The sequence below is a fragment of the Carassius auratus genome, unplaced genomic scaffold, assembly GCF_003368295.1.
Source record: "Carassius auratus strain Wakin unplaced genomic scaffold, ASM336829v1 scaf_tig00214183_4049273_7079891, whole genome shotgun sequence".
Taxonomy (NCBI): Eukaryota; Metazoa; Chordata; class Actinopteri; order Cypriniformes; family Cyprinidae; genus Carassius; species Carassius auratus.
The window spans coordinates 2,138,828-2,154,820 of NW_020527547.1; the positions used below are offsets into that span (position 1 = coordinate 2,138,828).

General features: G+C 40.8%; 2 protein-coding genes across 3 annotated transcripts; one reads left to right on the forward strand and one right to left on the reverse strand.

Annotated features, from left to right (window-relative positions):
* Positions 1-366: 366 nt before the first annotated feature.
* On the reverse strand, positions 367-11,166 carry LOC113091368 (neurite extension and migration factor-like). Of its 2 annotated transcripts, none has more exons than XM_026256848.1 (4): positions 10,792-11,166; positions 7,379-7,500; positions 3,573-7,140; positions 367-3,175 (listed from the first exon to the last, which is right to left on the reverse strand). In XM_026256848.1, the coding sequence occupies exons 2-4, from the start codon at positions 7,449-7,451 to the stop codon at positions 3,043-3,045; spliced, it is 3,774 nt and encodes a 1,257-aa protein (XP_026112633.1). In that variant the 5' UTR covers positions 7,452-7,500; positions 10,792-11,166; the 3' UTR covers positions 367-3,042. The 2 variants fall into 2 exon arrangements, with proteins under 2 accessions (XP_026112633.1, XP_026112632.1); XM_026256847.1 differs by having other exon boundaries at positions 10,665-11,166.
* Positions 11,167-11,858: 692 nt separating this feature from the next.
* On the forward strand, positions 11,859-15,990 carry LOC113091389 (uracil phosphoribosyltransferase homolog). The gene is made up of 7 exons (XM_026256900.1): positions 11,859-12,270; positions 12,482-12,524; positions 12,853-12,922; positions 13,048-13,110; positions 13,322-13,483; positions 14,846-14,944; positions 15,544-15,990. Exons 1-7 carry the CDS (start codon positions 12,023-12,025, stop codon positions 15,648-15,650), a joined length of 792 nt encoding a protein of 263 aa, XP_026112685.1. The 5' UTR covers positions 11,859-12,022; the 3' UTR covers positions 15,651-15,990.
* The last annotated feature ends 3 nt before the right edge of the window (positions 15,991-15,993 follow it).

Here is a 15,993-nt window from a genome sequence, read left to right on the forward strand (position 1 = left end):
CTTCCGTGTTAAACACTCCCATAAACTGCGGCGCGCGTCAATGTCGGAGCTATGATTGGACATATTTCTTGGGGCTGGATGACTGGCAGCTAAACAGACACATATGCGCAACACACTTTATGATGATCGTCCAGTTTAGTTTCACTTGCGTTCGTGCATACTTGGTTAAAAATGATGACATGCTTGAAGGACGGCTGTTGATTAGTTTGCGAAACCTGCCATCAAAACGGATTTACATATAAATATAAACAGATTCGTTTTGGTTTGGTACCAGACTAGGTACGCAGAAAAACAATGTAGGAATTTAAAGCTTGATCAAACTAAAATGTTCACGTTTCCAAACAAAAATGAGACCGTACCAAAACAACTGATCAAAAGCTCTTTTAATTAATATTTATTCCATAAACATGATTACAAAACTCAGCAAGTTACCAGTATTACATTTGTCACCATACAGGCTTGATCACAAATATTTCAACTTTTGTGACAGATACAACAAAAACAAAATACTAGAATAATTTACATGAAAATCTATAAAACAGCAATGAGATCACAAATTAGTGTTATTGTCACTGTCTGTTTTCATGGTTTCTTTTATATTTTTAAATTAATATATATATTTTTACTAGAGCACAACACTCTTACAACAAGATTGGTCCAATTACAAAAACTCTCAACAAAGAGTCACAGCTTGCTCTTCTCCTCTCTCCTTTACAATAGTTTTTTTATTTCTTTTTTTTATAGTATTTTCAATTTTTGGTTTTAAAACAAACAAACAAAAAACAAATAAGAGAGAGAGAAATAAAAAAGAAAGAAAGAAAACATCATGGCAATTAGCTACCTTTTCACTTGCTGAAAAGGGAAAAGAACAAAGCCACAGTAAGAACGACCTCACATCACTTTCTAAGAAAAATATACACTTAGAAAATGTGTTACAAATTGGCACAATGAAAATATACAGGTTATTATTATTATTATTTTTTCCTACATCAAGAGTTAATTGAGAATCCACCTGCTGAAGACAGACCAGGCAGTAGAAACGGTTTCTTTTTTTCCCCCTTGATGATGAAAGAAGGCAAAAGTAGTTACAAGTATTGTAGTGTCAAATAACTCATAAAAAAAAAATACTTCCAACTTGACAATATAATACATTCATAAATAGGGCACAATTAAGTTTTTGATATGCATGTTTTGATTTTTCATGATGCACTTAATAGGGGAATAACACTGTTTAAGAACATTAAAAAATATGAATGCTTCGGTCAGTGCAGGGGATGTGTGCTATAAAGTTTTCACTGGTGTAAAAATTTGCTCTGAAAATATGAACAAGAGCACCTGCACTGGCATCACAGATGTCTTGCAGGTTTAGCAACTGTAGTGCTATGTAAAAACAGTACAGCAGTGGGCAGCGCTAAGAGCAGCTTGAGTTTGTATGGCGAGATGTGCAGCTGAGGGAATGAGAGATATGACTGCAGTTGGGTTCCCTGAGCCAACGGACCTGAACCAACTGTGTTACATCTCCATTCACTCAGCAAAAAAAAAAAAAAAAAACACATTTGGACCACAAACTTAAAATTAATTTTACCGGCCAAGATTTCCTGGTCTATGCTGGGTCTGAGAGGCTGATTTGGTTATGAAGGGTCTAATTAGTTCACCCAAAAATCAAGGGGTTTTCAAATCTCACTTCTGAATTGCACCACTAGCTGTGGAATGTCACTCATCATCTACACGTATTCTTCAACATTTCAACCCTCCAATAATTTCAACCTCAATTCATTCAAAGCAATGTATATAGAATTTGCACAAATACCCACTAAAGGAGGAACAGTTCTCAATCTACAGTTGTCAATACAATGTAGTGTTGAACAACTTAAGTTTTTCACTCTCTGTGAACTTAAAGGCAAGAAAAATAATAAAATATTTATTTTAAAATAAGTATCCACAAAAGAGGGGATCTAGGGATCTGTAGAAAGAAAAAAGAGATCCTGAAGCAAACAGCAGTAAACAGCACATGGGGGTAACCAAGTTAGTATGTTTCCCTTTTTTATAACACAAATAACATTCCAACAGCAATAGAAATAATATGGTTTTCAGATCAGGTAAGAAAAAAACAGGCGAGTCAGAAAGTAATACAGGGGCTTAGCATTCACAGCACATATCCATATTATGTATTAAATGCATGCATATCATTAGCAACAAATTAGAAAAACTTACAAAAAATATTTGGTCCTTTTCTTAACTGGTTTTGAGGGTGTAAAATTAATTAGCAGTACAGAGAAATATATTTACTGATCTAGAAACTTGGGGATGTAAGCAAGTTAGAATGCGTTATATGTCTTGTAAGAAGGAATGATAATTGTCTTACCTTGTCACACACACACACACACACACAAACAATGAGCTTTTACCATCCAGAAATACATCAGAATGAAAGGCAACCAATGTTTTTCTCTGCCATTATAGATAGCACTTCAGCTTCCTCCCACCAATTCTCGTCATGCATCTCTCACTTCATGCCTCTAATCTTGAACTAGCCAGGAGTGTAAAATAGAGAAAATAAACCAAAAATTTTTCTTTTGATTGTTGAGATGACTCCTCGTCGCTAGCTGTTTGTACAGATGTACAGCAACAGGAATTAATCTCAGATTAACAACCCCCCACCCCATTCCAAACACACATACGCTCCTCAATCAATGCCACATTATAAAACAGCAAATATTTATGTAGATAAAAATGTCTGTACATTTAATTGTTCATAGTTTGGCACATTAATTTAAACATGTTTGATATAATCTTTTTCTGTAAATAGTGCATATGTTTGTGTACAACAGCATTTCGATACTGGCAGGAGGAGATTCACTGGAGAACAGATGAATGAACCCCCTTTTCACAACTTATAAACAAACAACAATAAAGAAAAAAATCTCCTTTAAAATTTCAGAACCTCAAAAAAACAAGAGCATCTTGGTTAAAATGCTTTCTTTAAGCTTGTCAAAGCCCACTGTTCTGAGGGGTTGGCACAGAAATGAGGGGAAACAACTCTTAGCACAAAATATTACATAAAACCTTTGACCCCTGAACAGAAGACAACCATTTGCTGAGAGACAGAGCAGGGTGCTGGGCTCGGTCTAAACCATGGTTCTGTGACACCGATTTAACACATTCAGTGTTATAGCTGCAACGGAAAACAAAAAGACAAAAAAAAAAATTATATTTAGAAATATACCACACTAAAAGATAATTCCAAAGACTTTCAAGGCATTTTTTCTTCTTGCAAAACAAACATAATGCAAATAAAAACAACTGGAAATTTGTCAGATAAAAATGCAACAAAGCAGCAATGGTGAGTAGGGTGCAGCCATGACAGTGAGACTTCAGTGAGTCTAGTAGGTAGTTTAGCAGGGCTGACATGCAGGATGTGCCTGCCTTCCAGTAGGCCAGACAAAGGATTGTGGGTTAAGTCGGTGCCATGCAGCTCTGAAATGTGGAAAGGATTTTAGGAGGATTTGGCAGGGTGCGAGGGAAGGGAACGGAGAAAGAGAAGGGGGCACATTGCAGAGAGAAAATATTACCTCCGTTTCTCGACCAAAGCGGTCAGTGCTACTCCTTTTATGTCCCTTTTACCCGCTAAAAGTTCCTCACGGGCAAACTTAGCGCTGCTTTTGTGACGATACATTTTTTTGTGGGCAGGGCGGTGTGGAAGTGGGAGACAGTCCAATCCGAGGGTAGGAAAGAAGCCTGGTGGGAGAAGTTTAGGCAGTGCTTTACCACCACGCCCAGTCCCTTTCTTCCCTCGACCTCCGCCCGAGGCACCACCCCGCTTTTTAAGGTCAGCAGCACTACCCAGAATCTTCAATGTCTGGCTCTGAAGAGCATGCTGACCTGGTGAAAGACAAGGCCCCCAAAGAGGTTCCACAGAGGCCCTCATGAAACGCTGTACCTCAGCCATGCCAGACACAATATTGGACAGGATGTTAGATGGTTCCTGGAATTCTCGTTGGTCATCGGTTGACAGTCCCCCAGTAATAGACCACTCCCCCTGAGCTCCGATTAATCCAAGTGATGGGGTAGGGGAAGAAGTGCCACTTTCTGACCCTCCAAAACTTTTAGCTGCTTTTCCCTCTAGCAAGGCTTTGATCTTCCGCACAGAACGTGAACCCTGACGTGGGAGCTTTACTTTCTCTCCTTTTACCGTTTTAGCAGTTTTGCTCTTTTTGGTGACTTGTCCATTTTTTCCACCCTTTTTCGTTGAACCTTTGTGAACCCTTAGCCCTACTTCTTCCTCCGCTGTATTGAAAGAATGTATCTGAAGGAGGTGTGGGTTTTCATCTTGATTAAGCTGTGTGACAACTCCACAGTTCCATTTTACATTTGCTTCTGCTACTTCCGAGAACTCTCCAACTTTACCACAATTCCCCTTCAGTTGAGGGGAAGAGTTAGGTGTGTCTGGTGGGGACATCTCAGAGAGCGATGAATGACGGAACTTGTCAGGGGTAAAGTTGGAGATATCCAAGAGGTCAGTTGACTCTCGAAGAGGAGCAACCTCCTCTAGACTTTGCTGCAGGATGAGCCGTGGGCTGCAATGCGGCAAGAAGCCATCGTTGATCTCACCAATCTCCTCTTCTCTCTCCCTTTCTCCCTCTCTCAGACTGAGCGAGCTATAGTTGCTAGAGGTGGCAGAAAGTGACCCCAGGGAGTTAAAGCTAACCAGGCGCCCTACAGCACTTTCACTCCGAGACCCAGCCGGACTCAAGCCATAATCAGCATCAGGTTGGGACTCTTCATATGACACCCTGCACCCTGATATAGACACTTTCCCATAGCCTGTGACATTTGTGCTATCCCCTGCTAACACAGGCAATGATGTGGGAAAGCCCGATGGCATCATGGGTGACTGGGTTGGAATGTCTGGGGAGAAGGGCAGCTGTTCAGCAGATGGTTGGGATGGCCATGAAATGGGTTGGTTTGGTTCGGTAAGGTTTGGCTCAATAAAATGTGTGTGGTGGGGCCCATGGTTTATAGGTGGAGGAGAGTGAGGCAGCTCTGATTCAGGAGGAGGAGAGAGAACACAGGTCTGGACTGACTGAAGTGTGGGATTCTGTAGCCCTGGATGGAAATAGTTGATGTTAGTTGTGCTTGATGATTCAGCGGCTTCGAGAAGAGTTTGCAGGTATCCCCCAGGGAGGAGTTCAGCATTTCCATCAGTCCCTGGAGCAGTTAGGGTCAAAGTGCATTTTTCAGGCTCATTACTGGAGGTTTCATTTGTAACATTAACTTCCAAAGAGTTACTTAGGTTTTCTGGTAAACATGGGCTGCACTGCTCAATCTCAGAGCCTTCTGGGACTTCCTGTGTCTCAGTCTCTTTTAAATTTTTCAACCGTAGTCTTGCTTCACTTTTGAACTTTTTTATCTTCCCTGGTTTACCTGCCTTTCTTCTTTCCTCTCTCTCCTGTGTTCTGCTTTTAGCCCTGGCAGTGTGTGTAATGGAGGTAATGTCCTCTTTTGGTTCCTCTGTGCTTTTCAGGGATTCAGTCCCCTGTGTTTGTTTGTGGACAGGGACCACTATAGTTTGGGTTGGGAGGGAATTCTGCAATGTATGGATCTGCTGGATCCTGAGTCTGGCCATCCTGTGCTTGCGTTTGGGTGTAATGCTTGGTCTTTTGCAGCCATTGAGACGTTTAGTTGTTTCTGCAGCTGTTAATCTATTCTGCTCCTTTTCTCTTTCCTGCCAGTATGCTTTTAATGGTGCAAGTCTCTCATAGTGAAGAAGAGCATCTGGACTCAGAGAGACTGCAGCAGGTGATGGATCGACTTGTCCTATCCGCACTCTCATGTGCCTCTGGCCTTTAAAACGATTAATAATTATGTATTTGATGATGACAGGGGGGTCCTTCCTACTGGACCGCCGCCTCTTCTTCGGGCACCAGTCGTCATCACGCTCTTTCTTGAACCCAGCAGGCTGTTTATCTCGTTTTTCTGCATTTTTCTCACTTTCTATAGAGTCCACATCATATAAGTAGTCTTCTCGGTAGGCCACCTTTCTCTTGGCTCTAAGGCGGTAACTTAGCTGGCTGGAGGAGCTAGAGTTTTCTCTGGACAAGCAGCCATGGCGAAGGGAGAGCCCATGGTCTGGGGAGACTGTGCAAGAGCTATCATCACTGAATTCACCGGAATCTTCCGGAGAGTTACTGATGTCAAAAAGAAAGTTACTGTCTGGGCTAATATTGGAGGTCACATGGTCATCTGCCTTAATCGCAATGGATTGGTCTGGTTTCTCTTTTGGCCCCTCCTTTCTACTGCAAGGTAAACTTGGAAAGAAACCTAGCTGAGACTCATCCTGTAGGGCAGATTCACTCCTTTCTTGCACTCCATCCTGATAGGACTCATAACGTATCTTTAGTGAACAGACGTCAGTACTGAGTGCAGTCTCCTCCTCCTGAAACATGTAATTCTCCACATCTTCCTCACAGAACAGATTGACTGCAAGTTCACTGCGGGAGCATAAGTCCAACAGCTCCATACGACTCTCACTGATGAGAGTCTCTAGACAGCTCCAGTCCTGCGCCTCCTCTCCAAGACCTTCGTATATGCTCCTGGATGCAGGATCCTCATCTGATTCGCTCTCCTGCATCGACCTCCCTTCCTCAGCCCCCTCATTGGTCATAGCTGGATGGGCGGGGCCACTGAGCAGCTGGTCAGATAGAACCTGGTCACCATAGCGACCTGCGCTGGGGGCTGGGCCAAGGCATTGCAAATTGATGCTGGCAAAGCCAAGTACGGACTCACAGGATTCCGGTTCGGTCGGATTTTTGGGGATCAGACAGCTAAGGCAGTCTCCACCCCTGGAGTCCATGTTAGAAAAGGATGACCTGTCACAGGTCTGCGCCACAGACCAGGGCGTCACAGGTTTGGAACAGGGCACAGAAGAGAGAGATGAAAGTGAGGAAAGAGAGGAGAATGAAGAGAGAGAGGAGAGAGAGGTGGTGTTGGAGACCGACCCATCATGCAGGTCGCCTGGGCTAAGAGGACCTTCAGAGGTCTGACTCTGGCCACAGAGAGAGGGCAGGGACAGCGCTGCTGGAGCAATGTCATCACAGCGCCTTAGATCATGTGATACATTTGTCAATGGGTCATGTGGTTCTAAGAAAAAAAAAAGAAGGAAGGAAGAGACAAAGATCCTTAATGTAAAATTTCCCTGTTGATCATCTGTAAATATATGTACATTTAGAAATAAAGAGGAATTTTACATATTACACTGAAGTCAATATGATTTTTAAACAATGTGCTAATGATAATGATAAAATACAGGCCTAATATTTCATAGTAAATGCATAACTGTGTAAAATGCTGAATCTTATATGTGCATGGGTACTCCTACCATTTTCACGAGCATCTCTTGAGCAGGGGCTGCGATCTGCCCCAGAGAATCGGGACTCCTGTAGAACATCCATCAATCTGAACTGAATCTCTCTCTCACTAACATAATTACTGCTGTCCAGCCTGTAGAAACACACAGAGAAAATCTGTCAGCACTGTGAAGACTATTTAAAAACATTGCAAAATCTAAATTTGACAAATAAACTGATAAACCAAGTTAAGGTAGTTAAAGTAGTATTGTTAAGGTGTTAAACTTATATTTATTCATTTAGCAGACGCTTTTTTCCAAAATGATTAACATCTCAAGCAGCTTGTCATAGTTGCCAAAATTATTTGCAGTACACAGTAGCAAGTATAAGACTAGTACACAACCTACAGCAGAAGTGAAATGCAGAAATGATGAGAAGGATAAGAGAACCTAGGATATTTTCATAAACTTCTTTTGCATTCCATGAAGTCACACAGAATTTGAAGACATTTTAGTATGTTGGTGAGATGAATTTTCATTTTTGGGTGAAGTATTCCTTTAAAAGATTATCAGCAGCTTAATGATTAAGAATGACTATTGAGAATTTAGTGGTACTTGACCAGAAAAAGAAATAAAAAAATAAAACACACCCACACACACACGCTTGTTTTTGTGAAAAGTGGGGACATCCCATAGGTGTAATGGTTTTTATACTGTACAAACTGTATATTCTATTGCCCTTCACCAACCCTACACCTAACCCTAATCTTCACAGGAAACTTTGTGCATTTTTACTTTCTCAAAAAAAAAAAAAAAAAAAAACTAATTCTGTATGATTTATAAGTGTTTTGAAAAATGGGGACATGGGTTATGTCCTCATAAGTCACCCTCTCCTTGTAATACCTGTGTCATACCCATGTCATTATAGAGTTGTGTCCTGATATGTCACAAAAACATGTACACATACACACACGCACACACAAAACCAAAACTTAAATTTAGTTTAAGTTCCCACAATTCAAAGATAACTTTTTTTTATTCATCATGCTAAGTACGAGTAACAAACCAGAATTCTCTCTCTTGTACTTTCTCGATTTTTGTCCTGTTTTTTAACTTTCTGTCTTTCGCTTGCTCTCGTATTACAAGGAGTTGTATTGTTTTTCATCATTCTGTCCTCTGCTTGCCCTTCACTGTGAAGAACAACTCTTGAGGATGTGAAAGAAATAAAAGAGCTTTATAACAGCAGAGAAAGAGAAAAGAAAGTGCACTCTCTCTTGCCTCAGGCTGTGAGTGCACGTCCGAATAGTGTGCCATATATGTAAGTAAAAAAAAAGTGCAGTTTTAATTTTTTATAAATAAATAAGCATTACAACACTGCTTATGCTGTGGGGAGAAATGTTTATCTCTCATACACTGTTTGAAGTGTTCCCATGATGTGAATATACATAGGAATTCAGAACTGACCTACTGAAGATTTATGAAGTATCAAAATTTTTGAGTGGGCATTAAATATTTCAGTACTCATAGTTTGCTGCTCCAATTTAATTATATTTCTATACACACTTCAAATATAAATGTTATTTAAATAATTTAAAATTTCAATAGCCTACCTCTTGGAGTTCCAAATGAAACTGCAGTGGATAGGTGCAGAATTTAAAAAAAATGTAAACTTTAAAAACTTACAGATTTCAGGTGATAATACCAGATTTTTCCTCATAAAGACATCAACATTTACTATAGTTAGTTATCAGCGTATACAACATACTATTACTTTCAAATCCATTATGTCTATGGCCAAACTATTTCAATAACTGCTACTCTAAAAACATTTGTCTTATTTAAAAATATGCAAAGTAAATATTTATTCTCTGGATCATTTCAGAATATCATCTGTTTTTAGACAACAGGATTGGTGCCAGAATAAATCAAAGTAAGAGAACACACACAGACACAACACCACACACGGTTACACACTAAAAACATTCTCTGGCATGTACCGTTTCAGATTTGGAAATGGCTATATAATAATTTGCTTCTTCCAAACCAGTAACAGTACGAGGAAAAGCCTTGGGCTGTTCTGAGAACACCATGGCTGGGCTAATTCTTGACAGCTCTGCAGACAGAGAGAGAGAGAACAGGGCAGTGGCACTGTCTGCAAACTCCTTTTATTAAAAAACGAAATTAATATTTATTCAGCTTCAACATCCACCCAAGAGACAGACAATGGAATTACAGAAGAGAGAGAGAGAGAGAGAGAGAGAGAGAGCTAGAGAGAAAGAGAAGGATGCATAGATAGAGAGAAAAGGAGAGACGAAATCCATGTCTGAGTAAGTTTGTTTGATCTTTTTCAGAGATCAATAAATCTGTTGCAATCTGTCCTTATTGGTCAATCTCTCAGACAAGCCATCAAAATATTACCCATCGGTGCATTTATGTCACAGAAAGCATTACTACACTGACTGACTACCTAAGGTAGAAGGTTTAAACACTGACTGCAAGTCTGGCTTCTGTGTGGAAAACAAACAGATCTAAGCTTCCCCTCTGATTGATTGTTTCGTCAATTGATTGATTTTGGTGGTTTAAGCTGTGCACGACAGAACTTTAGCTCTATTATAGCCCAGATGCAGCTTGACAGCATCAAAGAAACTTCCATAACATCCTCCCGCAGGACAGGTGTCCGGTGACTGACAGCTCCTCCTTACTCTAAACACGATGACGCCAAGATGAGCACGCTTTCAACATCGTGGATAACACAGAGCATTTACATTATTCAGAGAGACGTAACAGGTTTGAGCCCACCCTTAATTATTGAAGGCCTGGTGCGCTATGATACGTTCTCTGCTTTTCTGCATCTCCCATCGCCAAATGCCGCATCGGTGGCAGGCGCTGTGCCGCGCGCGCCGACTACAAGCAAAACGCGGGGAAAATGAAAATCCGTAAAACGGCACCTACAGAATATCGCCACATGACAACGTTCGTGTTATTGCTGTGTGTGTGGACGAGTGCGTATATAGCTGTGGCCTTGGCTTAGGGGGGATGGTGTGTAAGAGAGAGAGAGTGTGTTTGCCTCATGTATTCGTCATGAGCACCAATGCTTTCTGTCCCCTTAAACGACGGCCTGCGACTCATAGCTTCCGCAGGACATTGAGCCATTCCTCTTCTTCATCATCTAACTCACTAAACACACCTGTGCAGCATAGACGCATCGTGATAGCTGACACTCACTCCACCATTTCTCCTCATTGCAGCGTTTGACGCGCGTCACACTGGCCCACTCACCGCATCACGCACGTAAAACACGCGCAGCCCACATACTCACCTCCCGTTACACCCGGGGCACGTCCCGTCCGCTCTTAAGACTCCGTTTTTATCGCTCGGCGTGTGGAATGTTGTCATATGTTGTTGTTGTTGTTTTTTTGTAACCCTCTTCAGTGTAGTGGTCTCACCATGTTCCCCCCTCGCGAGCCCGGACTGCCTTCCCGGTAGCAGCAGGTGGACGCGCCTCTCGCACCTCGGAGCCCCTACCACTCCATTTTATTCGCTCGCGCTCCAGGGTTTCCAGGAAACAAACAAAGGTCTGCTGCAGCCCCTGCTCCTCGCCGCATGCTCTACCGTTCCGCTCTCTGGTTCTTTAGAGTCGCTTTTGTTTTTGCCTTATGTGCGTGTGTGACGGAGACGGGGGTGTGCGTGCGTGTGTGTTTTTCTCAGCTGTACCCCGTCCGTCCCTTACAACGACGGCGCGCTCGTGCGCTGCTGCTCCCCCTCTTTTGAGACCTGCCATAAAGAGCGCGCCCCCATATTTTGCACGGCGGCGCGCTGAGGAATCGGGAGCGCGCGGCACTGCTGAACAGGTGCAGAGGCGCACGCATGCGCACTTATGTTTACAAGCTCCAAACACCAGCTAGGGGTCTCTGTAGATTGTTTTTTTTTCCATAGATAAACTGGTATTATACGTAGTTACATTATAAACAAACAAACATATAAATAAATATGAGCGAGGGGAATTTTAAATCCATAACTGAAAAAAAAATCCATCATATTGAAAATACAAATAATCTTGGTTTATGACACTGGTATTACACACTAAACAAACAAATTAATTAATTAAAATAAATAAATAGATCGAGGGAAATAAAAAATCCATGCAGAAAAAAATAAAATCTTTGTTTTTGTAAATTAGACAATTGCAACCTTTCTTTCTTAATACAAACACACAAATACTCAGTTACATAGGTCTTTTTTGCGTGTTTGACGAACGTAAATATTTATTGAATTTGTATGACAATCATTTAACGTTTTTTTTTTTGGCTGCACTCTTTGTTGGTGTATCGAATCAATGTCTTGTAAGATTATTATTTATGATAGCATTTGTTATACCGTATTTAACCTTGTAATTACCTTTATTAAAACATGATGTGTTAAAGTTCTCTTGAATGAGGGCCGCAGTGTCCCGCCCCTTACGTCAATGAGCTTTAGACTGCCATGATTTCTATCCAATCATGTGAGCGGCGGATATGACGTCCGGTTGTTGTTCCCGGGAACGTGCCTCATGTAACGTGTCTCCTCCGCTCAGCTGTAGACATGACTGAACACATCGTCCGTGGAACAGCAATCATTTAAGTGGACCAGGTGGTTTGGGGAAGTTATTTCTCCTTTTCTTTTTGTGGTTTTAGTTCTATGGAAACGGGTCTTATCGAGAAGATGCCGTGCCATAACCAGCAGCTGAATAAAAGTGAGAGCCCCGAACACGCCGCGAAGCACGTCCGCTTCGCCCGAGGCAGCGCAGCTGCAGAGCCCTGTCAAGATGACACGAAACCGTGTGAAAACCTAACCACGAGCGACATCCAGCGACAAATAGGACCTCAGCTGAAACTCTTGCCATTAAATGACCAAATACGAGAACTTCAGACAATCATTCGGGACAAGTGAGTGTCCAGTACGCCTTTGAGCGCACATTACGTGTCCCATATTTAGCCCAGAGTTTATCAGATGACCACAGCATGTGTACTGTAACATAAGCCTGTAACGTATCAGAATGCATTTAAAATGTACACGGAATAAAGTGGGATATAATGTCATGTCATTTTGTAGCACACGTCGTCACATTGTGACCTTTCCTCTTTCTGTTTTACTCAGATCTACCAGTAGAGGTGATTTTGTGTTCTGTGCTGATAGATTGGTAAGCATCACCAAAAAAAAAAAAAAAAAAATGGTAGTAATCTTTAAATGTTAACCTTTCCAACTAATGTTTTATAACCAGCTATTATCCTTATTGAAGGTATTATAAATAAAGTTAAATAATCTTACTAAATTTAGTTATTTTTCAATCGGCATGCATGGTCGATTGCATTTCATACAGTCCCTTATTTATTTTCACATTATTATTATTATTCAAGAATCCATTTGATTGTTTTTGTATTGTAAAATAAGTAAAGTTGCTCTTGTGTTCTCTCTTTTGTTTGCTACCCTTCCATTTGAATCTGACTGGTTGGATGTTTTGCTCCCAGATAAGATTAGTGGTGGAGGAGGGTCTCAATCAGCTTCCCTACAGTGAGTGCACTGTAACCACACCAACAGGTGAGCCTGTCACCATGGTGATTAATTCCCCCAGTTTATTGTAATCCTTCTGCACATTAACATTGCCACCATCACCTGTTGAATGTGTGCAAAAACCAAGCTTTCATTCTGTGTTCCTTATGCAGGACATAAATATGAAGGTGTGAAGTTTGAAAAGGGGAACTGTGGGGTTAGCATAATGAGGAGTGGTAAGTCTCTTTTTGTCACACATTCATTCATACACACACACACACAGTCCTGCTGAAAAAAAAACTGTCACTTTATTCTCGCCATGAATATAGCCTTAGAAGCTGGTATGCCATTTAAAAGAAAAGAAAGAAAGAAAAATACTGCCTAAAATTGTGTATTCCGTTGATACTTATACAATACTAAATCAAAACGCATGTATTGTGTGAGCAGGTGAGGCCATGGAGCAAGGCCTAAGGGATTGCTGCCGGTCAATCCGTATTGGGAAGATTCTGATCCAGAGCGATGAGGAGACACAAAAGGCCAAAGTTTACTATGCAAAGTTCCCTCCTGACATCAGCAGGAGGAAGGTTCTGCTCATGTACCCTATACTTAGTGAGTACCTGACCATATGATGCAATCTTAATTTTTTTTTAATTTTGCATCTTCTGCACTAGGGGTGTAACGATACGCGTATTCGTATTGAACCGTTCGGTACGACGCTTTCGGTTCGGTACGCGGTACGCATTATGTATACCGAACGGTTCGTTGGAGTAATTAATTATATTTGAAAAAAAAAAAAAAAGAGAGAGAAAGAAATATAATGATATGCGTTCAACAAGGTAGCCCAATAACCCAAACAACGTAACAGGCAACGCCCCTGACACTCCCGAAGAAGAAAAAAACACCATCTTATATGTTTATGTTAGGCTACTCAGCAGGCGCTCGCTCACTCAGTACGCGCTGAAGGCTCGTTGCAAAATAGCCAATGCGTTTAACAGACTAGAAATGAGAAGATCCTCCAATAACCAACAGGTCTGGTGTTTGGGTGCACTTTGGATTCCCTTTAAGCTATAATGGTGATGGCAAGAGAGTGGTGGATAAATAAACAACGGTATGTCGCATCTGCAACATGACAGGGTACACCAGCGGGATTACAAAAAAAAAAAAAAAAAAAAAACAGCGGGAATATCTGGGATATATGCGTCAGTACTATCTGGGAAAAGACGAAAAAAAGGAGAAACATGCACGCAGCAAACTATCCCTGCAGCATTTAGACACTATAGCTTACAGGGAATCCAACCCAAACACCAGACCTGTTGGTTATTTTAGGATCTTATATTTCTGGTCTGTTAAATGCATTAGACATTTTGCAACGAGCCTTCAGCGCGTGCTGAGTGAGCGAGCGCCTTAGGGGCCGTTCACATATCGTGCCTAAAAACGCATGGAAAACGCTAAGCGCGTCTTTCTCCTGAGGCGTCTGTCTTTGCTAAGCAACAATGACGTGCTCTCTCCATGAGACGCGGAAATTTCAGCGAAGGATAAATGGATTTGCAGCTCTAAAAATCGCTTGCAGTAGCTCTGCTACTGAATTTATTTCAAAATTGCAATCCATATACAACTATGATCAGCTGTTCCTTCATCTTGGCTGAGCTCTCAACGTTGTTACGGGAAAGGATGAAGCTGATTGGTTGGTTCTTGTCACATGATCCGCGGTGCGCTTGCGGCATTCTGAAAAGTTGAGATGTTTTTACATTTTGCTGTATCTAAAACGTATCGAACCGAACCGAACCGTGACATCAGTGTATCGTATCGAACCGAACCGTGAATTTTGTGAACCGTTACACCCCTATTCTGCACTGATTTTGGGTCATGGCATAAATCATTTGTTGATTAAGAATGACAGGAATTGCAATTTAATCTGGGCCGTCCTGTAAGTACTCCAGAAATGACATTGTTGTGTAAATGTGTGTTCAGGTACAGGCAACACTGTAATAGAAGCGGTGCGGGTGCTGAATGAACACGGCCTGCTGGCCAAACATATCATACTACTGAGTCTATTCTCCACTCCACACGGTAAGACACACACACAAACACTGTCTGCATTCCCATTTATGAATCAGTTACATGACAAATATTTGTATTATTTTTTTTAATCTGTATTATTATATCTTGTTAGCAAGTATTAATAGTTCTGAATTAAAGAAAAAATATAGAACTTAACTGTGAACCTGATATTCACTCATTTATAATAATATTTAGACGTATAATTTATAAACACTACAATTCAAAAAGGTGGGGTCGGTAGTTTTCTCTCACCAAGGCAGTATTTATTTACAAAAATACAGTAAAATGAGCAATATTTTGAAATATTTGATTTTGAATATCTATAATATTAAGTTAAAATAACTTCTATTTTAGCACCTCAAGTCATCAGTATATTAAGAAATGTATATTTTTATCAACATTGAAAATTGTGCTGCTAAATACTTTTGTGGATTTTAAAAAGTGCATTAAAACAGCACTTATTAGATTTTTTTTTTCTTTTTTGTATTAATGTCTCCACTCTCACCTTGGTTTTAATTGTGTATGCATTTTAATGCATCCTCTAAGATTAAAAGTATTCCTCTCCTTCTTTCTACATATGGTCTATTTTTGAATAATGCTGTGTGCAGGTGCACAGTCTATTGTTCAGGAGTTTCCTGACATCACTATACTGACAACTGAAGTTCATGCCGTTGCTCCGACACACTTCGGCCAGAGGTATTTCGGCACAGACTGACAACCCAGCAACTGCACACACGTTCACTTGGATTCACCTGAAGTGGCTTGCATGTTTTGTTTTGTTTTCTTTTCTATTTTCATCCATCTGGTAGAGCACACAAAAAGTGTCTCCGTGTATGTGTGATTGGTTTATCAGGGCTGGCCTCAGTATTTTTATTGGTTGTTATTATGGATTTACCCATGCTTAATGTGAGCAAGTGTATTACAATCTTTCAAATAACGGTACATGTGCTTATCCATGATGCCACCAGGATTAAACAAACAGTGTTCTAGACTGTTCCCAAACATTCTAGAATGATCCAAACATAAAAGATACAAATAAAATATTTTGTATTAAACTG

Excerpts from the sequence above, each read along its gene's own strand:
- LOC113091368 (XM_026256847.1), bottom strand. The coding sequence starts at position 10,741 with ATGACAACATTCCACACGCCGAGCGATAAAAACGGAGTCTTAAGAGCG. Across the intron at positions 7,501-10,664 it reads TGCCCCGGGTGTAACGGGAG|GCTGGACAGCAGTAATTATG; the intron begins GTGAGTATGTGG and ends GTGTTTCTACAG. Across the intron at positions 7,141-7,378 it reads AAGAGATGCTCGTGAAAATG|AACCACATGACCCATTGACA; the intron begins GTAGGAGTACCC and ends TTTTTTTCTTAG.
- LOC113091389 (XM_026256900.1), top strand. The coding sequence starts at position 12,023 with ATGGAAACGGGTCTTATCGAGAAGATGCCGTGCCATAACCAGCAGCTG. Across the intron at positions 12,271-12,481 it reads CAGACAATCATTCGGGACAA|ATCTACCAGTAGAGGTGATT; the intron begins GTGAGTGTCCAG and ends TGTTTTACTCAG. Across the intron at positions 12,525-12,852 it reads TGTTCTGTGCTGATAGATTG|ATAAGATTAGTGGTGGAGGA; the intron begins GTAAGCATCACC and ends TTTTGCTCCCAG.